Raw genomic sequence first — 22,230 nt, forward strand, 5'->3', positions numbered from 1 at the left:
CTTTATAATTTATATTCATTATATCATGGAATTAGTGATATGTTCTACTTTTGTCAGCATCTATATGCTTGATTGACGGAGCGTTTGTAGCGTCTCATGGAGCTTGCTGCAGTATACACTTGGTCTAGGGTACGTTGGTTAGTATACTGCGTAACTTCACAGAGGAAAGTAGGTTAGGTGGGTTTAGTTGTGTCACTTTATGCGCGTTGAAATCAGAAACCATTTTTACTCATTTAGCCTGTCCTGTACGCCAGTAATACGCGCTTAGGTGCACCAAACAACAATCAAACGTAATCACTGATGCTGGCGTCCATTCGTTTGGAGAAAGTAAAATTAATGTACCGATGAATGTGACTGTTCCACGTAAAAAGCCTCATTTGTCACCTAATCAACCGTGTCACATGACTAACTGTGAGTTCAACTCTTTTAGGCATCCGATGCTGCTTTGCTACTTGTCCTATTGTTTAAGTCAACGTAGTCTGTGGATTTTATTTGAAGAGGAAAATTACTTATAAGTTGCATTGACAAGTATCACTGGCACTAGTATGAATGCAGTGCAGTGCAGGGACAGTAAGAAAGACTTATAAAGAAAGTCTACATCCACAGTTTGGACAAAAATTGCCGCATCCTTCTCCAACCTCAATTCCACAACGATAGCACCATTTCAATCCACTCGATCCGTGTGTTTCTGATATGCTGCTGGTAACTTCTTGCCAATCTAAAATTGTTGGATATTAAGTGTAAGTTATGATTCATCGAAAAAATATGCGGGACCAGGATTAATTAGAAACATCTGATGCACCTGTTGCTATCAAGAGTCAAAAATGATCACAATCCGACATCAGTCGATGATTGCGTAAATACTGGAATGAAACAAGTACAAGTCCTTGCTTATTGAATATGATTCAACAGTCTTCAGCCCTGACCAGTGTACGGTATATGCTATCGAAAACATACGATTTAACATACGATGATAATCATTATTATTTGTATAACTGGTGAGAATTAAAAATCAAAAGCTCCTGGAAGCTATTATTTATTGTTAAAAAGTCATAAAGGTTTCTGCAAATTCAAAACTAAAACAATTCTGTCCAGGCTTTTTAGAGCCGTCTTAAAAAGGAAAAAAGTATTTATATAGCTGTTCTCACCTTCATCCCCACATGTAAATGATACCTGTCCGGCTTGGGCGGACAGGGCAACCGGATATGCAGTCAACCAGATATGCACAAGACTTTCAAAGAAACCTAACACAAATACGTGATGAGTTGGTGGAACAAATATCAAACTAATGAAATGGTGGTAAATAGAAATCTACCTCCTCTTATCTGCAGTCTGTATTTTTTTCTTGAAGCCGACGATCTTTTTCCGAGCTGTTCTGGTTTTCTTTCCTCAACTTTCAAGTGGAATGGACAATCCTTTATAAATTCCTCGGCTAGAGATATCCGGTCATAGTAAACTCTTCAGCAGTTTCAGGTTCAAGTTGTATGAAACTTTATAGCAGCCATCATGTAAGTCCGCTATGTTGACCTTCAAGCCTGTTTCCCTCTTTTAAGATTTTATATCAACAACAACTTTGTCAATTTCACTGTAAGCTTTTTTGCTTAGTAGGTCGTTAGCGATAACTTTGAAAACACAATCTTTGTCGAGTGTTCCTTTCGTCAATTCTTCTCCTTGTGCCAGTGTAAATGAGGGTTCTGTTTTGGTTGTAAACAGTTTCCCTGGCGTGTCTATTAGCGATGACAGATCATTCGGAACGTACTTGACCTTTGAATAATTAAGCTCTATGCCCAATTTGGGTTGTTCCGAAAGTTCCTGAAACCTTTGTTGCAGTACTTCTTTCACATTCAATATCTCCGTAAGATTACTTCGTTCGACAATGTTTCCTGAAAATTCTAGGCTACTCTCAATCTCCTTCAGGTGTTCATCTAAATCAGTTGCTGTCTTCGCAAATGCAACCTCGAAGTGTCTTTTCGCTCGAGTAAATGCTCGATCATGCGGGCTTCATGCTGTTGAATCAGTGAAATGTTGTGTTTGGCAGCTCGTTGGACCTCTTCTTTAGCTTGCTCGATACTTTGATTCATTCTGATTCTTCGTTTTTCTAGGAATTCTTTTTTCTTTTTATTTCAGATCTATTGGCCTTAACTTCACCAATTGTGGCTTCAAGTTGTGATATATTCCTTTCCAATCCTTTGTCAATGGAAACAAAGTTGTGATCTCGGTGTTCCAATACGGCGCAATCACGACAAATGCAGGTTACACACTCTTCACAGTAAAATCTAAATTCATCCCAGTGTTCTTTACAAACGTCCAGTTTCCGAGCGTAATCCTGTACATCGCTCGATTTGAAATTTCCTTAACATGGCGACCACTAAGCGCTTTCAACTTTTTGTGGGCCATGGAGCAGTCTTCACACAGGAAGCATTTGCAATGCGAGCTCAACCGACTTTCTTTCGTCTCAGCTTCCGCAGTGTGGAGAGTCTCCTTGCCCATTTCCACTATAGGCCTGGAAAATTTCCACCATCTGCTTGTAAACAGGTTCGATGGGAGACTGTTAATACTTTTGTGGTGATTTGCCGACATGTCGGACAACTCAATTTTCCACGAGCCTAATAATTTGGATATATCAACAAAGTTGAAATGGTAAATTGGCCACCGTAACGATTACAAAAGCTGACGTTTCGAGCGTTAGCCCTTCGTCGGAGCGCCCTAACGTTAGCCCTTCGCTCCGACGAAGGGCTAACGCTCGAAACGTCAGCTTTTGTAATCGTTACAGTGGCCAATTTACCATTTCAACTTTGTTGATATATCCAAATTATTTCGTTACTCCCACCGACGCAGCCCCAAACAGTTTCTTTCGAAACTATCAGCCTTTTTCCACGAGCCTGCTGATGGCGCTAATCTTCCAGACATGATCTGCAGAAAGTGTGCAGGCATTTCAATACTTTCTGCTCCTTAGTTTCATTAAATTGTTCTTGGAAAATACAGCATTCTAGTTCTTTTTTGACGTCGTCGAAAAAGCCTCTGCTACCAGCCGCCATGGGTACACAAAAATATCGTAAACAGTCCAAATTCCCGAATGAGTTTTCTTGGACTCTCGCCACGTCGACCAAAGAGACAGAAGGGACCTTACGCAAACCACGAGGGCGACGGCAACGGGAACGTGAAAAAACAAAAGATATAATTGGAAGAACAATAGCCCAGAACGTGCATTTTAAAACTTTGTTCATTTCCTAGCCGCCCTTCGCAAAACAACAACGTGAAATCACCAAAATTTGCATCGTCTGCGAACCGAAACCGCGACGGCAAATTATTTTAATTTCTATTTGGCCCTCATCGCTACTTTTATGCGTTATGTTGAGGTTGAGGTCTGGCGCCCTATGAGACGGTAAACACATGCAGTCATTTTCGAAATTCTAACTTAAAGTAGAAATTAATTTTTTAGTTGACGTCTTCCGTGGCGTTGCCGTCCTGACTGCGTAAGGTCCCTAGAGCTATCCTGGGACGGGATGGAATTGACGAAGAGTTGATGCCACCAAATGCAGGCATTATCAACAATAAAGTTAACATTATCCATTTCGGGAAGTAAAAAAACTATCCGGACATAAGCGTAATGAATTTTATAATATTTTACTGTTCTTACAAAGAGGATGGTGGATTGAATACCCGGAAATCGCGTAGAATCCAGTTTCTCTTTTCAGGTAGCGACAAATAAAGCGTCAAAAGTTGCTAATGCATGAAAACGGTTTGCTTGCTTGCTTGTTGTGTTGTTAAAAAAAATGAAAAAAATAGATATGAGTCTAGTGGGCGTTTTATCATTCGCTTGGCGAATTAACAAGAGGTACTGAGACTCTGTAATTTTCTTCTTTATTCTCCTATACTGCTGCTCCTACTACAGCTAATTCTCTCTCTCTCTTTCTCCACCGCTTATTTCTACTACTTTCAGCAAGGAGTGCTCCAGTATTAAATACAAAAATCACAGACATGTTTGGGTTAGCTAACCGTGGGAATTTCCAAAACAGGATATTCAGTGTAGGTAAAACTCAAGGTCAGTTTTACCAACCCAAACATGACCACCTAGCGAACAAGTTATCCTCAACCATAACAAGGGATTAAAATGTCTAGCAAGGTAAGAACTGAGCCAAGTTCAAGCACACACTAAAACTAAATGATCAACACTATAGATTCATCAAAATAGCACGTAGGGGTGAAAAGGCGAGACTTAATAAAAGAAAAGGTAAACCTAAAAACACTCGAAATATCAATCCTTGAAAATACTCTACAACATGAGTAAATGGAAAATAGCAACAAAATTTTCGTAAACGTACCAGCACAAAAAAAATGAAAGGATGAAAGAGAATGTTTTGTATTTTTTTTTCAATAATCAAGCTCAGTAGTTATTGATTGGGAGGTGAATGGTTTCCGTGAATGATAATGGTGCGAAGGGTTTTCAAAAGTGTAATTTTCCGACCATATGTGGGCTTGAAATTTTAGATATTTCACCCTCCGCTTATCAATCGACAATGTGATAATTATCATTGCAATGAACTGATTGCAATTTGCCTTGCGGATCAAATTCAAGTGAAGAATTCTCCTCGCAACTGAGCAGCGATTTAAGCGGTTCAAGAAAAGAAGCCCGATAAAAATCAGGCTTCGACGGGATTCGAGCCCATTTCCACCCAGATACTAGTTTGGCGGGCCTACCAATTCAGCTGCGCAGTTCAAATGAAATTTTTACACTTGAGTTATGATCAGATTACATGCGGGCTCCATAACCTGATAAAGCATCCGTTTGTAAACTGAACTGACCAATCAGACGATGGTTACTCGTTGTACTTGTCTCGCTCTCAAAGAGTGGCTTCGTAGCTCAGTTGGTTGTAACATCCAACCATGGCCGGTATCTGGGTGGTATGGGTACGAATTCTGTTGGAGTCTCGCATTTTTCAGGCTTCTTTTTCTGCAATTTCTCGATTGGAGTTCATTTGCGAGAATCTTTTCTGCACATCAAGAGAAAAACCTCACACAACTCTTTTCATAATATTGGACTAGAACCTCCATGTCTTAACACCAGGTCGACTTCATCTCATTTGGAATTACTTGGCAGTACTTTCAGAAGTGTGCTAGGAGCTAATCTTTTACCCCTTACTACCTTTCTTCTCTTCGTTTGCTTTTGTTTCAAGGCAATACTATCAAGGAGTATTTTACGATTCCACAACAGTCCGATCCGAGGAATCCTGAGGGTAATTTATGCGATTGTAACTTAAAAAAAATGCCCCTCCTCCTCCTCCCCCCCCCAAAAATTTCCATGCTCTTTCAGCGGTGAACTAACGACAATATCAATGTACATTTGCTCCCATGCGAAGCAAGGTGAAAAGCGGAATGTGGGGGAAACAAAGATCATGAATGACCCCCGAAAGAATGCGCTCATACGAGCTTCACACGAGAACTACAAAAGGAAACAAATTACAGCGAGCTATTGTAAATAGCAAACAAACGTATAACGACAACGTCAACAACAAAAACAATACAAATGTGTTGTTTCCCGCTAACTTTTACTTGGAGGTTTAACTTTCCAGGGTCCAGTTGTTCAAAAAGCTGATAACGCTATCCAACGGATAAATTGCTGTCCAGCGAATGAGTGCTAGCAGAACGTTCTGCGCTATCCACCGGATAGCGACTTACCCAGTGGATAGCGTTATCCACCCTTCGAACAACCGGGGCCTGGAACAAAATCGGTTTTATATTTAAAAATCACATTAACTGAGGGAGGGAAGGGGAGGGAAGGGGAGGGGAGGGGAGGGTACTGGGATTTTGGTTGTCTGGATAAAAGTTATCTGATCCTTAGTCAATTTTTTATCGTCTCACTCCCTTTTTCTCTAAGAAGTTATAATGACGACTGATCCACTCCCAGCATTACTTATGAAAACATGCAATCTCCCTAAAATCTTTCTCTCCTCCTCCCCCTCCCCCACCTTCAACCCCGGGTGATAATTGATGACTGGGTCTGAACTGAACAAAAGTGGCAAGAAAGTAGGATCTCTTGGTAGTGCTCAAACTTATGATCATGAAAGTCTTTTGCATGGGGCTGCAGACTGAAAGAATTTCTAGATAAACTTTATGAAAGCATGAAAATGCAGAGAAAATGGTTTACCAGGGCTCTTAGAAAAAAGACATTGTCAAGTTCTTCAGTAAATAGGAACTTAAATACCTAAAATGGTCGCTAGAAGTAAAATTTTGGTCGGCGAAAGAAAAAAGAAACTTTCTGCAATATTAGATAGCATACTATACTGCTGACCATACCGCTCGTCATTGGATTAAGCAGAATGGCTGACATTTCGCGATTTTTGGAAATACACGCGACATCATGAGGCTCAATAATCGGACAAACACTGAGAAAAAGCCGGGCATTTGTGGAAGAAAATGACACCGTATGAGTAATACGCTGTGAAAATGTTTATCCCACTTTGGCTTCAGACCAAAAAAACATTAAAAACGTTAAATTAAAACTTCTGATATGATTGCCAAACGCACGTTGCCAAGTTAGCAACGTAAACAGAAAATGTGAACACCAAACGAAATCGCTTTACCAAATTACTTACAGCTTAAAGCGCTGTTATGAAGCATTGAAAACCTCATAGAAAAAAAAAAAACCTTAGGGACCAGTTATTATTTTTCGCAGTGGGCGGGGGGGGGGGGGGGGAGAGGAAGGAAATGGATTTGGGGGGTCCTTTTCAGGACGAACAGAGGCGAGGCTCAGATGTCAATTTAAGGTGGGCGACTATTGCAAATCGACTGCCAATTAAAAATCTAATCTTGTTTGGGGTGATTTTATTGTGACACAAACAAAATCCTCCAGCCTCCCCACCCCCAGTGATAAATACTGACTGGTCCCTCGGTAAAATCTCCTTGTTTGGAGCTGGGCTCGAGAATAATTTTAATTTGACTGAATAATAAACTTTTGAGTTATACTTGTAAGTCGGTGTCCTCAACGATTCCTATCTTGACAAGCTCCTTCTTTACGCGCTCAAGGTAGGTGGGATCTGGATACCCATGACTGTAGAGGAAATAAAGAAATCATTGAAGTTGAAGGAAACATGTGTCTATGATAAAACTTATATTCACTTGTTTCAAAAAGATCTTTCTCTGCGTAAGTAGCAATAGCGCTATTCATCACTTCATTCACCAATAATCCTATAAAAAATGTTTGTCCTGTGAAATAATTCGAGAAGATGAGGAATAATTAACAACTATTCACCGAAGTGGAGGTGGTTAGTGGTGGATATTTATCGAGCCGCGAAGCGGCAAGGTAAATATTCACCACTAACCACCGACACTGAGATGAATAGTTCTTTTAGTTTATACTAAAACAGTGAGATAATACACATCACCAAAAATTGATTTTAATTGATTTCTTCGCTTGTCACGGATGCAAACTGGGACGCCATTTTTTCCCGAGTTCCTCGGAGGTAAATAGCAAAGGATATTCGGAGTTTGACTAGCCAATCAGAGCGCGCCTTCAACGCTATCCACTGTTTTAGTATATACTAGATGGGTTTATTTCGATTGAGGTTGAAATTTCCAAGAACCAACCAGAAATAATTTGCCCCTATTAAACGCCCAAAGGGTGCGTTTAATTTCTTTCAGTACTACATTAGATATAAGTTAGACACGAAACACCCACAAGATCAATTACGCCGTTTAGTGCACCAGTGACTAAAACCAAAACTTTCGACGTCGTTTTAGCGAAGCAAGGTCCTAGGAGTGGACAAAGCATTCAACTGCATGGATTTATTTGGATAAGAAAATAAGGCCACTGAATAACATCTAGACTGAGGTACTCCGAGTAAAACGACTCTCAAATTAATTTCTAGTTGTATTTATGTAAACTCTGTTTGAACGTGGCTTTAGGTGTGTTTCTAATCTTATCCTCTTTTTTCGTTTGGGTGAACTCAAAACAAGTGTGCTTACTTTGCTGCCCCGCCAGATCGATGGATTTTATGTTTGATACCATTACACACGATCTGATTCTCCTCGCCCGTAGCCTGGCATTTACCAATTCTAAACAGAAGTCGAGCGTCAAACGCTCTTTTGAGCAACTCGCAAATTTTTTGTCCTTCAGGATTGCTTGGAAGATATGCCGTGAAAAACCTCTCGTGGTAAGGATGTCCTGGAGTAGGATGTTCCCATCCTGTAAAGTTAGAAACAAATGAAAATTATCAAAGAATATCAGACAAAATTGCATAGTATAAATGCCAATAAGTATTGTACATTGAAACACCTTACGAAACTTCTCCCTACCCTTCTCTACAACGGAAGTTCCAACAACCTAAACATCTGTTTTGAGAAAAAATGTCGGAAAAAACACGAGTGCACGCGAGAGCCCCGAAAGGTATCATCGATAGTTCTCAGGTCACGGTTCCTTGAACTCAGGATTTCAGAGAAACCTGAGAAGACGTCACTGTATCAGAGGTAGTACTGCGGGTTTGATGAACTTATTTATTCATTTGACTTATAAAAATGTATTTATTAACGGATACCCGGATTACCTTTCGATACTGTCACGCAAACTTAGTTATTTTTCTGACAACCTTCTCGAAACAGGTGTATACAATCCGTTCATCCAACGTATAGGTCGTTCTGATTGATAGATCTCGTAATATGACATGAATGATCGTCACTTAAATCGCAGAAACGTAATGATTCCACTCTAAACTTGAGTGGAAGAGATTTGATTCAAACCCACCTTGGGTTCCCGAGGGAAAGTTATAGGTAACGGCAATAGTGTAATAATCTGGATATCCAGGAAGAGGCTGTTTCTCTGTCCTCCAAGCCATGCTTCCTATTGGTTGGCTTCTTTCACAGATACACCATTGATTACTACAGATAGAACCATCAGTCGTGTTATCGATACAAGACTGGCAAAAGGTATGTCCACAATTCCGGGGTTCGACCAGTTCTTGGTATGAGTTGCGACATATTGAACAGCGGAGTGTTGTTTGGCTTCCTTGCGACTGATCTGAAATTTTAAGGAAATTTTTAGCCCAGAAACATAACTGTATCGACCACAAGCAAAAAAATTTTTATTCTGAAGAAATTGTGAAGAATTAAAGGGAAGACCTCAAAACTAAAGCATGAGAACAGCTGATATTTCACATCATTGAGACATAAAGTAGGTCTAAGAGTATTGTTGACTATCGTATTATAATGGACATTGCAATGATCAACGAACATACAATCTCTATTATTTGTACTATGGCAGCCACAATTCAACATATGATACTGATTCAAGTGACGATAAAAAAATCCTCATTTTGTAACTCTACCTTCGTCCTTCTCCACTGTGGATGCCTCACTTGCGGATACCATTAGCTCCTTCTCTTCAGGCCCTTGACTTGTACCCGTGGCTAATAATGGCACATCATTTGGTGCTTCAGCTCTGTTTGATGCGGATACATTCGGAGTATTTGGTGCAGTTTCGAGCGCCATTTGCTTTTCCCTTTCTTTCTTCTCTGTCTTTGGGGCACTCGAATTTGAATGCACAGGATCACTTGCTGAGGACTCACGTTTACTGCCTTCCTTGGACTTGTCTGGCGGCTTGTTTTCGTCTTCTTTTGTTTTCTCTTTATTCGCATCAGGCTGATTCACATTGTTAACATCAGAAGCATCTGTGAATTGCTCGTTGTTTTCCGCCTCGAGTTGCTTTGCAAGATTAAGGTTATCCTTCGTCGCAGAGAGACCAGGGGGATGCTTGATTTCACTTGTTGCTTTAAAGCTCATCGCCCTCCCAAATGAGGTACCATTTGTGTCACCTCCTTTCCGAAAAAAGCTAGGTGCAAGGATTCCTCTAGCAGGTACTGAATTTCCAGAACTCTTTGTTGTTTTGTCGGATCGTTCGCCAGTATCCTGACCTTCATCCTTGTGCTTAGTTTCATTCTTACTGCCTCCAACATTTTGGGCTTCAAGGCTGTCTGCCAAACTCATCTCGTCTGCCTTTAAGTTGCTTTCCTTAGAATTTTGCTGGTGCTGCTCTTCCACCCGTTGATGGGAGTCATTTTCGTCCTGTTTTCTCATTGGTTCAGCAGGGCTATCCTGTGTACTCTTACACTTTTCAGTAAGTAACTCATCATCAATCCTTGGATCACCACCTCCTCGGTTAGTAGAAAATGGGCTATTTCCTTCTTCTTTAGATGGACGTCTCTGAATTTCCATTTGATTTTGCAACTTTTGTTCCGAGTAGTAACGGTTAACAAATTCTCTTCGGAAGACCTCAGTGGTTTCTGCATCGATGATAACGACACGTATGTCACGGAGAGTACTACATTCTGCATCTATACTTGTGCTGAACTCTTCAATCGCTCGAAAAATTGCGCCAGCACAGGCTTCTTTTGGCATACCGCAATTACCTGAGCTAATGGCTGGAAAAGCTATAGAAGAGAGTCGAAGTTGCACAGCAAGTCGGAGGCATGTTATGCATGTCAGTCGAAGAACAGTTATAGCAGCGCTTTTGTCGGGATAAGCTGACCAGTCTGGCCCAATTGTGTGGATTACATAATGACAAGACAGATGCCCACTTAGGGTGTAAACAGCTTCACCAGGTTGCAGAGGGAATTTACGATGAGACATGATACACCGAGATTCATCTACTATTTGACTCCCTCCTTTTATCACAATTGCACCGCCCACACCTTGAGAATGTTGAAGCCATGGGTTAGCTGGGTTGACAATGGCATGGACTTTTTCATCAGTTATGTCTCCCTGGTATAAGGATACCATTACGTTATTTGTCAACATCTGCTGTAGGATCTTAGGCAATGGCGGTTCATGATGGTGAGGCGAATGACTGATATTCCTTTGACCATTCCTAAGGTTGCCGCCGCTGAGTTTTGACAGTCCAAGTATATTTTTTAGAGCCTTTACTGAGCTCTTAAGATGAATATCCTCGCTATAGATGATTAACTGACCTTCTGCTTTCTCAATCACAACGGGATGTTTGCTTTCCACGAATGCAATCGCCTCCTTGATTTTCCCGTCATCGTGGATGTCTCTTACATCAATCACCTGTCGCTTCATGGTATGGTAGATGGTTTGGTACAAATCAATGAAAGCATCGCATCCTTCTTGATAGTGTGTTTCTTCGGCTAGAGATGTAGGTTTGATATCTACTCCAGGTTCATTTTCAGGCCAAATTATCTTTAGGTGGTACTCCCTTTCTATTTGTTCAAGCTTTTCCTTGTGTACTCTTATGAAAAATTTCATGAATTTTGGTTCAACTTCAAAGGTGCGCTCTTCTACAATTTCCTGAGGGTCTTTTTTAACTTGCTTGAGATTTTTTGCAGAATTTTGTAGAGTTTTTATGGCATCTTTTCCTTGCACCATTCTTTCTTCCTTAAACAGCAAATGTGGACGCTGAAGAAAATATTTTTGCAAATACCTATGAGCAATTTCTAGTTGATTGATCGTCCCAGAGAGAACAAATCCATCAAGACCCTTCACTTGCCATGATACACCAACTTCATCCTTCACCATTTTGAGCAGATTTTCTGACTTCTGAGGTGATATGGTATCGAAGCTCACAAAGGCAGTAACATGCGAGAAAACCTGTGCAGGTCAGAAATAAAAGGGGTAAGTTTCTAAAGAAACTGTGGCGCTGCGTCGGTATGTGGTATAACAAACGCTTTGTCAGAGCGACTGACGAATACCTAACTCTCGAAAAGTAAGCTTTAAAAAATCTTTGCGGTGGCCAATTTACACTATCATGTCAGAAATAGGTTTGTCCAAATGATATAGAAAAATAACAAATGCAATAATAAAAGGGTAAACTGCGTCTAGTAGGCATTGTTCATTGTTACCAGGTAGAGCACCTAGCTCCCCTCGCTCAAGGTAGGTTTTGTAGTCACGACGCCTCACCTTCGGTTACAATTCACGCCTTTTTGTATATTGTTTTCTGTTTTCAGTTGTTCCGTGTATATTTGTTGTTTTATCAGGTTCGCCAGTCATTTTTGTCACGTCACTTTTCATATTTTTGTGTTCATTTTTTATGCATTGTTTCTATTGTTTGGCATAGCTTCTTCTACCGTAGTTTTCTTGTCGCCGTTGTCATTATGTTTTAGTCGTCGTAGTCGCCACATAATCTTTTTAGTTTCGTTATTTTGTCCGTCATTTTGCCTGTTTTATTTATATTTCGTTTTGCTTTCCTGTTCTGTATATTTAACTTGTTTATGCACATTGGCCTTTAGCGAATCGCTAGTAAAGGTGCGAATTGCTCGGATTTGTGGATTTCGACTACAGGCTTGTCCTAAGGAAAAATTAGAGGCTGACAACAGTCTGAAGAATCATTTTGCTTTTGTTCTCTAGTTTGGAAACGTTTCAAGCTAAACAATAGGAGGGAAGAGGGCAAAGGCTATAGTGGCAAAAACTAAGTCCTAAGTAATGGACATTAATTAACTAGCTCAAGTAAAAATATTTTCGATTACTATCTTACTTGATCTTTAATCTTAATGCACGCTAAAAAGATTCATCATGCGACAATATACAATGAATAACTATACGTTTCCCCCCAAAAAACTAGGTAAATCACTCACTATGGTGTATATATATAGTGGAACCCCATTAACTCAAACTCCCAAGGGAAACAAAAAATGGTTCAACTCAATGGTTCTAATGTATAACCAAACTATTTACCAACTAAAAGCATGTTTCCATTATTTTAATCTTTAAATTTTAGATGTAGCAAGTGCTTGGATTGACTTGGGGACTCTGTCTCTCTAAGATTACAGGGTAGAATGTTCCAGAGGGTTGCACCACTGTGACAAAAACTATTTTTGGACATACTGTAGATAGTTTGCAGGAAGGAACAATTAGTTTGTTTACAGACCCTTAGGGAAAGCACAATCACACTTAAATATTTCCATCTGAGTTGCTGAAACAAATTTTTTTGATATCAGTATCTAAACTAGAAGACGTTAAAGTCGTGGAGCACGGTTCTGGAGATTCTGTACAGTTTTAGCAAGGCACTGATAGAGTTTTGCTACATTTACCCCAGACTAGATTTAGCCCAGACTGGAAATGAGATCGAGCAAGGACATTGTATTTGCGGAAAACTGTAAATTAAGGGACAAAAGACTTTTAGATCTTTAAATCAATTATATTTAGTGGTATACCTCTTGATTGCGGTATGGTCTAAGATCCACCTTTTTACCTCCAAACATGTGAGGGTGCTTCAATACCCCATCAGCAACTAATAAAGAAGACAAAAATGAAGATCACATTTTAATGTATTTAATTCAATTTTTAGAACAAGAGACAGTAAAATATATATCCCAAGATACACCTTCTGTCTCCTGCTAGTTTTAACATGACTCAATATGCTAATAATAGTCTTATTTCCTCATAATGGATACATTGTCACAGTCATAAAGTTAATATATCAAGAGAAACCTATGAAATAATGTATTTGAAATATTTGTATAAGTTTTGATCAATTGCCAGGGAAACCACAGAGGGGTGATATCTTTGATAGATGTTTCTTTTTTCTTCGGTGCAAGTTAGATAAAGCTTTTTCATGACAAATGTTCTCTTATTGTAAAATGTAAATTGTCCCGGCTTGTCTTCTGCTTTGTTGTGAAGCTGTACTAGGTCTGAACTGAAAGGATCTTAATCCGAAATATTTACGGTATGGGCTAGGAGAGCCAAGCAAGATTGTTTACTGAATAATTTTTGTTTATTGCCAACATCAATCGAAGAGTGTCAAGCTCAGACAAAGTTTGTTTTGATATTTTGTACAACAACGCACTTACTCCTGCACGAGGACACTGATTTTGCACAGTTTTACATATGACAAGCAGACTTCACGTTTTGCTTGCTTGCTGCCTCGCTTAGTTTGTCTAGCAAGCAATAGCATTGTAGATAATTCACGTGTATCAACTGAGTTGATAATGTAAATTGGCCGCCGTAACCGGAGTATGAAGGTAGATCCTGGACAAAATGTTCGTTTCGTCGTTTCGTTATGGCGTTTCGTCGTTTCGTTATGTCGAGTCGTTGTTTTTCGAGTTCGACTCGTCGAACTTCTAGTTCGTTTCGTCGTATTGTCAGTTCGATTCGTCGGCTGGCCTCTTCGACTCGTTGTTTTACGAGTCCGACTCGTCACCGGCCAAATCGGTTCGTCGTTTCGTTATGTCGTTTCGTCGTTTCGTTAGGTCGTTTCGTTGTTTCGATTTGTCCACTCAAGAGGGGCTATAATTCAACCTACATTACATGAAGCGTTCGTTTTATTCCATACACTCTTACATGAATCGATAATGTGGTATCGATTATTTGCCCTCTGCCGATGGTAATGGATCTATCGTAGAGCTACTTACGGCACAGCATAGAATTCGTCTTGAGTCGAGTAAATGATCGTTTCCATGAAAGTGACAATGGAATTGGATATCTAATTACACACCTCGACAGAGTCTTGTATATCTTGGCTCGGGCATTTTCGTTATTTAACATTCCTCCTCAGCTGGAGTGGTTGTTGCAAAGAGTTCATCAAAATTTGATTATGTTGGTTGTCCTTGGTGGCAGTGATATGTACAACTTATCACAAAGGCGGTTGCAATTATTTAGGTTTACAGGATGCAGGGGTCGTCCCAGCATAGATATTCCTAGAGAATTCCTGGAACAGTACCTTGAGAACAACTTTACACCCGAACAAATTGCTCGACTTTTCTGGGTGTCGACCAAGACAATCCGACGACGCATGAGTGAATATCAACTTCACTTTGAAAAGCACAGTTCTTCAACCGACGCAGAATTGGATGAAGTTATGTAAGTAGGAATGTTCTTCCAATAATATTTGGGATTGCAATGCTTGCTTCACATTCATCTGTATACCGGTTAATATTTATTGGTTAGGCAGGAGGCTGAACGCTATTTCCCAGAGCTTACAATATGGCCCTATTTAAATAAGTAAGGGAAACAAAATGACCAATTTCAAATATAAGGAAGCTCATAAATCTCCGAATTAGCAATACTGACATCTTGACCAAGTGTTCCTTGTTGTCCAAGGTTTTATCATGGACATTTGTTTTAATTGGTAATTTTCTGTAATTAGATGTCTTAATATGTATTTTCAGCCAATGCCACAAGCATGGAACTAAAATAAATGAAATATTGGTGTACCAATACTCAAGAAAACTATCTCAATTCCTCCCATACTGTGGCTTTTGGGATTCACACCTTGGACCTCTGGTTTGTTAGTGTATATTTTTAATGAAGGAATGCGATGTTAAGCTCGCCTGAAGGAAGTCTCTTCTCTGGTGTTGCACAAGATATTCCATTGACTCATTTGTTAGATTACCATAACTGAGACTATTAATGGGTTTCTGCAGTGGTGTTGTAGTATTCATACATTGTGTCAGATCAATTGATATTATATTGACATCTTCTCTGATTCACTCTTTTTTTTTCGTTTTTAATTTGATTCATTGACTTTTATATTTTGTGTTCAGTGAGACATTTACCAATGCTTTCAATGAGTTTCGCTCATTCAAATGGCCCAATTACAATCAAGAATTTCACTGTTGGCTTATAGGTGATGATTTTGCTTTTTCTTCAGACAACATGTGTCTTAGAAGGTCATTAACTTTTAGGGTCTCAGCTTCTAGGTGAAGAAATACAGTACATGTATTTTCACTGTGTAAACACTAAGCACAGGGTCACTCAAGTAAAGTAAATCATTTCTATAGCAGAAAAGAAATATATTAAACCATTATCAAGCAGAAATCTTTGAGTAAATGCCAAGAGACAACTTTAGGCCATCTTTTTTTTTCTCCATTCAGTGTCATCCAACCCATCCAAAGTTTAGCAATTAAAACAAAAGTAAGAATAAAATAAAATGACATAGTTAACCACTTTTCACCCAAAATAATTCTTGTAAGCTGAATATTGAGATTAGTAACAGCATAGAGAAAAACAGGAACAAGAGCAGGAACATTTTTTACAGTACATTTTCTGCCATATTCCTTTTGATTCATGTCTTGTTGTCTCCCGGCTCAACAGCAATGAGGTTGTGGTACTGGGCCTCCTATTAAGAGACTTCTTGTAACTTTGTTTTCATTAGAAAAGAACTAAATGTGATTTAGCAATGAGACAGTTCTTGTATTTTCAACTTCTCATGGGAGTCATGGGGATGGTGCAAAACCCCTTCCCTGATATCTGGCACTGAAATATGTTTTTAATACTTGGCTTATCTATTCGTTTAAAAGCTCAGACATTGTGAAGACCTTTCCCAGATGTGGGTATAGGAGCATGCGTGGACACCTTCGTGCAAGAGGTCATAATGTGCAATGGGATCGTATTCGAGACAGCATGAGAAGGTTGTGTCCTGAAGAAATTTGAGTTTGAGCTGATCAAGGAGTGGAAAACGTTGATGTTGCTTGGTATCTATTAACACATCCAGACAGAGGGCCAGATCGTGGAAGTTTTATAGCTGGAAGAAGTTGTCATAATCAGCGAATTGAGTGTTTATGGAGAGATGTTTTCTCAGGTTGTACATTCATTTACTTCAACCTTTTTGACCATATGGAATCTGAGGGGCTTTTGGACATTGACAATGATCTCCACATGTTTGTTTTAAGATATGTGTTTGAACTACGAATAAATGCCCATCTTCATGAGTTTACAGAAGGGTGTAATCAACACCCTATGTCCACAGAGGAAAACATGTCTCCAACTCAATTATGGTTGTGGGGTCTCCATGGATGTTCTCTCTCTGTAGAGCAAGCACAACTATTGGTATGTTGAAAGTACATGTTGTTTTTAATCAATGCTGTATAATGGCTCGAGACTAATTTCAAATGTTCTTGGTGGGTCTGTCTTTTTTTTTTTCTGAATTAGTTCCTTTTGTTCTGACATTACTACTGAGTTTTAAATCACTGTGGGAAAGTGCTGTCTCAATAGTTTTATTTTCTTCATTTTTAAAAAAACTCTGCCAAAACATATATTCTTGTGATAGAAACCTTACTACAAGAGAAACGGTTATGTATTGTGGTTATGACTACAAAAGTACAGTCCTGCTTAGGCAGACACACTTAGGACCAATCACTGCACTTTGCTTAAGGAAGGTTAAAAAATAACAATGATAAAAATGAAGTCATTAGGGTGTGGCAGTCTAGCCACACCTAAGGGAAGTTAATTTTCTCTATGGATTTTGTGTTTATTTACTTCTCATTTACTTGACTGTATACAATTTGAGCATTTGAACAGAGGACCAACTGACTGACTGTTTCTGACCATTTACAAGTACTTTCTCTTCCACAGGTGGACAATGTTCCCGATTATGGCATAGATTGGAATGGGCCCCTACCTGATTGTCAGTGGGGTGGAAACAGTGTACTCTTCGATGACAAAATGACTGTGGAGGTTCCTGATATAGAATTACCCAGTATAGCAAACAATGATCTACATGCATGCCTGGAACAGAATGACCCCCTAGCTGAGAGTCACTGTCTTGAACTTGATATCTACCTTAATCTTGTCTTACATTTGCAGGCATTAGGTAATGTATAGATGTAATAGGATACAGTGGTCAAGTGAGTAGGAACAAAGAGGATTCAAGGATTTCCAAAACAATTTATTGTAACTGCAAACCAATTGCACTACAGCTAGCAAATTGCACACAGCCTGTGTGAAGACGGCTTCCATTTCCTTTGTTGCACGTGGAAAAGGGACCCTTTTCTGCATGCAACAAAGGAAATAAGAGACGTCTTCACGCAGGTTAATTACAAAACCCGCACACTAAGGAATAATTTGGTACATGTACATGTACCACTATGTGTATAAAATTGTTGACTGCACATGCATAGTAAACCAACATGCTTTTAAATGCAACATTATTAAAGATTTATGGAAAGGAACTGCTAATCAGTGCATAACTTGTAAGTGTAATGCTGAAATTCTCCAAGAACTATGTAGTAAGATTATTAAGAAGTCTTAAATGTTGTGAAAAACACCAACTTTGTAATTAATAAAGAGCTTTTCCTCAATATATTGATAACCACAAACTGTACAAAGTTGTTTAAGGCTGGTTTTCATTAAGATACCTTGTTTAATTTAAGGTGGCTCGTACCAGTTTCCTCGCAAGGGGAACAGATCACTCTTGCGTCAAGCGCGAGAGAAACGTTCGAAAGAAGTGCGAAATTAAAAGACGAAAATTTAAAACAAAGATGGCGGCACGAGGATTTTTTTCTATTTATGTGAGAAGTTTACCTAAGAGCTTGTATTTGATGTGTTGAGCGGCCACTGTGAAAGCAGGAGATAGAAACTAAGATAAAGAAGACGATTTTCGGGGAAGTAAAGGTTGCTTCACTTCACATTTAAAAGAAATATTCAATCGATATGAAATCTTGCGACGGCGAAGAAAGAACTCAAGTGAAGGATGATCTACCTGAAGTGGAAGAAGACTTTGAAACTAGTTTTGCTGTAAAATGAAAGCTTCCCAAGTTTCGTTCGACAGCCGGCCGGCACACACAAGCTTCCTTGTTTGTTGCAATGTTTAGGACACGCCCCAGTTGAAAAGATCTGCTTACGTAGTTTGGCTTTACGAACTTGTTTTACAACGACTCTCTGATCGTCTTTCTTTAAACGAGAGTTTTGAACAAAGCTGTTTTGTAAAGAGCAGATTTTGAAATGAATTATCTACGGAAGAGTTTATAAAGATCATAAAATTTATAATAGTGGGCACCGGCCTCAACTGTAGTGGAAATAAGGGATAGTACGGGAGTTGAATCCAGTCAGTAATGTGCTATACAAGTGCTCTACAGTGCTCTAAAAAGCCACGTAGGAGCTGTTCATTTTGTGGGTTTATGATAAACCCGTGAATAAATGAATTACTGTGAATGCATGAATATCACACATTCGAACTGCTGAGTATTAGATGAAGATGAGATCGATCGTTGCTTTAATAGTGGCGAGAAAGAAGGAACTTACAAGTCGGTATACAAGAACGTGGAGTGATGCTTTCTGCCGTGGAATTCCCCCCCCCCCCCCCAAAAAAAAAAAAAAATAATAACATGCGTGGGAGGGGTAAGATATTGCATAGCACGTGGCCAGTTCGTTTTCAAAAACCTGATTACTTTTCATAGAATTATATTAAGAACCTGCTGTCACTTCTACTGAAACTGAAATGGAAATTTTGAGTACTCCATCAAAAAAAAAGCCTACGGACTTTATTCATGTCCAGTTCGTCTTTTGAAGTCCGGCCGCACGTCAAGCTAAATTTCATACCCTAGCTGAACTAATGAACATGTCCATTTCAACTGGTATCTATCCCCACAAATTAAAGCACGCTATAGTAATTCCAATTTAGAAAGCGGATGATGAAACAGACCCAAACAATTATCGCCCAATACCGTTACTGTCCGTGTTTGATAGAATATTCGAATAACTAATGTACAAACGCCTAAAATCTTTTGTAGATAAGAATGATATATTTTTCACATCACAATATGGATTTAGAGAGAACTGATTAACTTAACATGCAATTCTGGGTATTCTAAATACAATTCAAAACAACATTGATAAAAAATTATATTCCTGTGGCATTTTCATTGACCTGAAAAAGGCCTTCGACACGGTTGATCATTCGATTTTGTTGCATAAATTACACCATTATGGAATTAGAGGATTGAGTAATGACTGGTTCTCGTCATACTTGTCTGTCAGGATGCAATCAACCCAAATCGGTTCTATTGTCTCTAGCAAAGAGAGAATAGTGTGTGGAGTCCCTCAAGGTTCTGTACTTGGTCCGCTTCTTTTCTTAAATTATGTCAATGACATGCATCGTTCCTCTAAAAAGTTTGACTTTTACCTATTTGCTGATGATATCAATTTAATATATGCAGTAAAAGATCTAAACAAACTTGAAGTTGTCGTCAATGAAGAGTTATTAGAGTTGTGTGAATGGCTGAATTCAAATAAATTATCTCTTAACGTATCTAAATCTAATTTCGTTATTTTTCATCCTTATCAACACAAACTATACCGAGAAGTAAACCTTAAAATACTTGATAATAACTCGGAGCAGTTGGTATCTCTTGAACGTAAGACATGTGTTAAATACCTAGGTATTCCGGCTAATTGACGGTAATCTCTCCTGGAAGCACCATATTAACTACATTTCCACGAAAATAAGCAAAGGTATCGGTATTGTTGCAAGGTTAGATAAGGCTAGGCAGAGGGCAAATAATCGCTTCATGTAAGAGTGTATGGAATCAAGTGAACGCTTCATGTAATGTAGGTTGAATTATAGCTCCTCTTGAGTGGACAAATCGAAACGACGAAACGACCTAACGAAACGACGAAACGACATAACGAAACGACGAAACGACATAACGAAACGACGAAACGACATAACGAAACGACGAAACGACATAACGAAACGACGAAACGACATAACGACATAACGAAACGACGAAACGACATAACGAAACGACGAAACGACATAACGAAACGACGAAACGCCATGACGAAATGACGAAACGACAAAACGACGAACAGATGCGGTGGATGATGAGTCGGACTCGTAAAACGACGAGTCGAAGAGGCCAGCCGACGAATCGAACTGACAATACGACGAAACGAACTGAAAGTTCGACGAGTCGAACTCGGAAAACAACGACTCGACACAAAGAAACGACGAAACGCCATAACGAAACGACGAATCGAACATTTTGTCCAGGATCTACCTTCATACCGGAGCCTTTCTAAGCTGACGTTTCGAGCGTTAGCCTTCGTCATTCGCTCTGATGAAGGGCTAACGCTCGAAACGTCAGCTCAGATTAACTCTTTAGAAGACTAATTTACTCAACTCAGTTAATGAAACCAAATTATCTTCTTCTACTACCCCACCGACGCAGCACCACAGTTTCTTAAGAGACTTATCCCCTAAAATTATAACATCGCAGCGCTCCTATCAACTCTTGAGCGACGCATTTGTTATATTAGCAAGCTATTTCCGTGACACTGACAGGTTTAATTAAATACCGAACTTCTCAGGAACCGAACCCCGAAACACCTGGAATAAAATGCATGAATAGGGTCGGCGCCTGAGACAATCAACAACTGTTGCTTCAATAAAGAACGGCGTATCCGTTTTCTCGCCTGGCGTGCCCTGAAAGTATAGCTCGACTGTGGAGCGGATCGAAATGGCATTTATTCGGGCGCCGAAATTTGCAAGTGCCGAACCACAATGTGTATATCATAATAACATTTTTGCTAAAGGTTTCCTCAAAACGTAGTGGGGACGGTTAGAAACGGTCGGCGTCTGAGTCAATAGACGTTTTTTGCACTAGTTCGCTCACTCCGTGTTAGAATTTAAAGTTCGGCTGCCGAGTAATTCGAAGTCTGAGTTTTAACAAACCAAAATTCTTCGTGAGTTCATCGATTGCGATCTCTTTTTCGCTCCAGATGTCTCCCATGACCTCAAAATGTCATTAATTTTATTTTTAAACAGTGTACACTAGCTCCCAACTCATTCGAAAGCCTCCGCATTTACTTTTCAAAACGTACGTTTCGCTGTGGGTTAACACAGCCTCAGGTTCCAGATGCCAACGGATCTGTTTCTTTATTCTTTCGAATTGAAGCGGATGCCACAACAACAATACGTAAAGCTGTACAAGAGTTTAGATAAAAAAAGTCTCTGAAAAGATTTTTCCTTGGTCAATCTCACGTAAAATCTCCTCAAGTCAAGTTTGAAAGGTTCGTAGTAAACAAGGAGCGAACAAGATGAAGCCGGAAGTTGTTTGACTGATCTCTTGTAGATTTCACTTTTCCGCTGACTGAGACACATAAGAGACCAAATATATGAGCACATTTTAAATTTTACCTTACCTTCAGGGCTTTCAAAGACAATGACTGCTTTTCCATCCTTTGTCATCCAAATATCATCGACTTCTCCCCCGCCGTTTTTACTTTTCTGGAAATGTATGTGAATTTCATCTTTTGTAATTTGTCTCGGTATGTTCGATATCACCACAGCTCTAGCAAACTTTTCGACACTCAAACGTCCTAGCTGTGATTCTATTGACTCTGGATGGTCATTCATCTCTGCCATGGTGGTAAAGGCAATAAATGCGAGCACTATACTGCTCCCGTAGCTAAATTTCGCAACACAGAGTTCGGTGTTGTTCGTATCTCGTGGAAATAGAAAGAGTGGGACTAGCACCGAAATCACCAAGCCGAGGCATGAAGCCCACG

General features: G+C 39.5%; 2 protein-coding genes, 1 long non-coding RNA gene and 1 pseudogene across 16 annotated transcripts in view; 2 read left to right on the plus strand and 2 right to left on the minus strand.

The window, feature by feature from the left end:
* LOC148734083 (uncharacterized) overlaps positions 1-4,344 on the plus strand; it is a 35,826-nt gene extending 31,482 nt beyond the window's left edge. The window contains exon 2 of the long non-coding RNA XR_015998395.1: positions 4,235-4,344. This is a non-coding gene — a long non-coding RNA (uncharacterized LOC148734083). The remainder of the gene's footprint in view (positions 1-4,234) is intronic.
* Positions 181-3,038, minus strand: LOC148734085 (E3 ubiquitin-protein ligase TRIM45-like; annotated as a pseudogene). Its single transcript, XR_015999407.1, has 4 exons — positions 2,943-3,038; positions 1,316-2,606; positions 1,149-1,244; positions 181-718 (listed from the first exon to the last, which is right to left on the minus strand). The product of XR_015999407.1 is annotated as an E3 ubiquitin-protein ligase TRIM45-like (transcript).
* LOC111327799 (uncharacterized) lies at positions 3,848-22,169 on the minus strand. The gene is made up of 6 exons (XM_088751969.1): positions 21,865-22,169; positions 13,158-13,234; positions 9,321-11,595; positions 8,741-9,013; positions 7,966-8,185; positions 3,848-7,051 (listed from the first exon to the last, which is right to left on the minus strand). The coding sequence occupies exons 1-6, from the start codon at positions 22,085-22,087 to the stop codon at positions 6,961-6,963; spliced, it is 3,159 nt and encodes a 1,052-aa protein (XP_088608095.1). The 5' UTR covers positions 22,088-22,169; the 3' UTR covers positions 3,848-6,960.
* LOC148734086 (uncharacterized) lies at positions 13,964-18,020 on the plus strand. Of its 13 annotated transcripts, none has more exons than XM_088754795.1 (5): positions 14,135-14,802; positions 15,111-15,229; positions 15,486-15,855; positions 16,242-16,770; positions 17,296-18,020. In XM_088754795.1, the coding sequence occupies exons 1-3, from the start codon at positions 14,537-14,539 to the stop codon at positions 15,566-15,568; spliced, it is 468 nt and encodes a 155-aa protein (XP_088610921.1). In that variant the 5' UTR covers positions 14,135-14,536; the 3' UTR covers positions 15,569-15,855; positions 16,242-16,770; positions 17,296-18,020. The 13 variants fall into 13 exon arrangements, with proteins under 13 accessions (XP_088610930.1, XP_088610933.1, XP_088610921.1 ...); XM_088754794.1 differs by having other exon boundaries at positions 14,136-14,802; positions 15,486-15,568; XM_088754805.1 differs by having other exon boundaries at positions 14,139-14,802; positions 15,111-15,225; positions 15,486-15,568.
* Positions 22,170-22,230: the final 61 nt, after the last annotated feature.

The sequence above is a fragment of the Stylophora pistillata genome, chromosome 3 (assembly GCF_964205215.1).
Source record: "Stylophora pistillata chromosome 3, jaStyPist1.2, whole genome shotgun sequence".
NCBI classification, from domain to species: Eukaryota; Metazoa; Cnidaria; class Anthozoa; order Scleractinia; family Pocilloporidae; genus Stylophora; species Stylophora pistillata.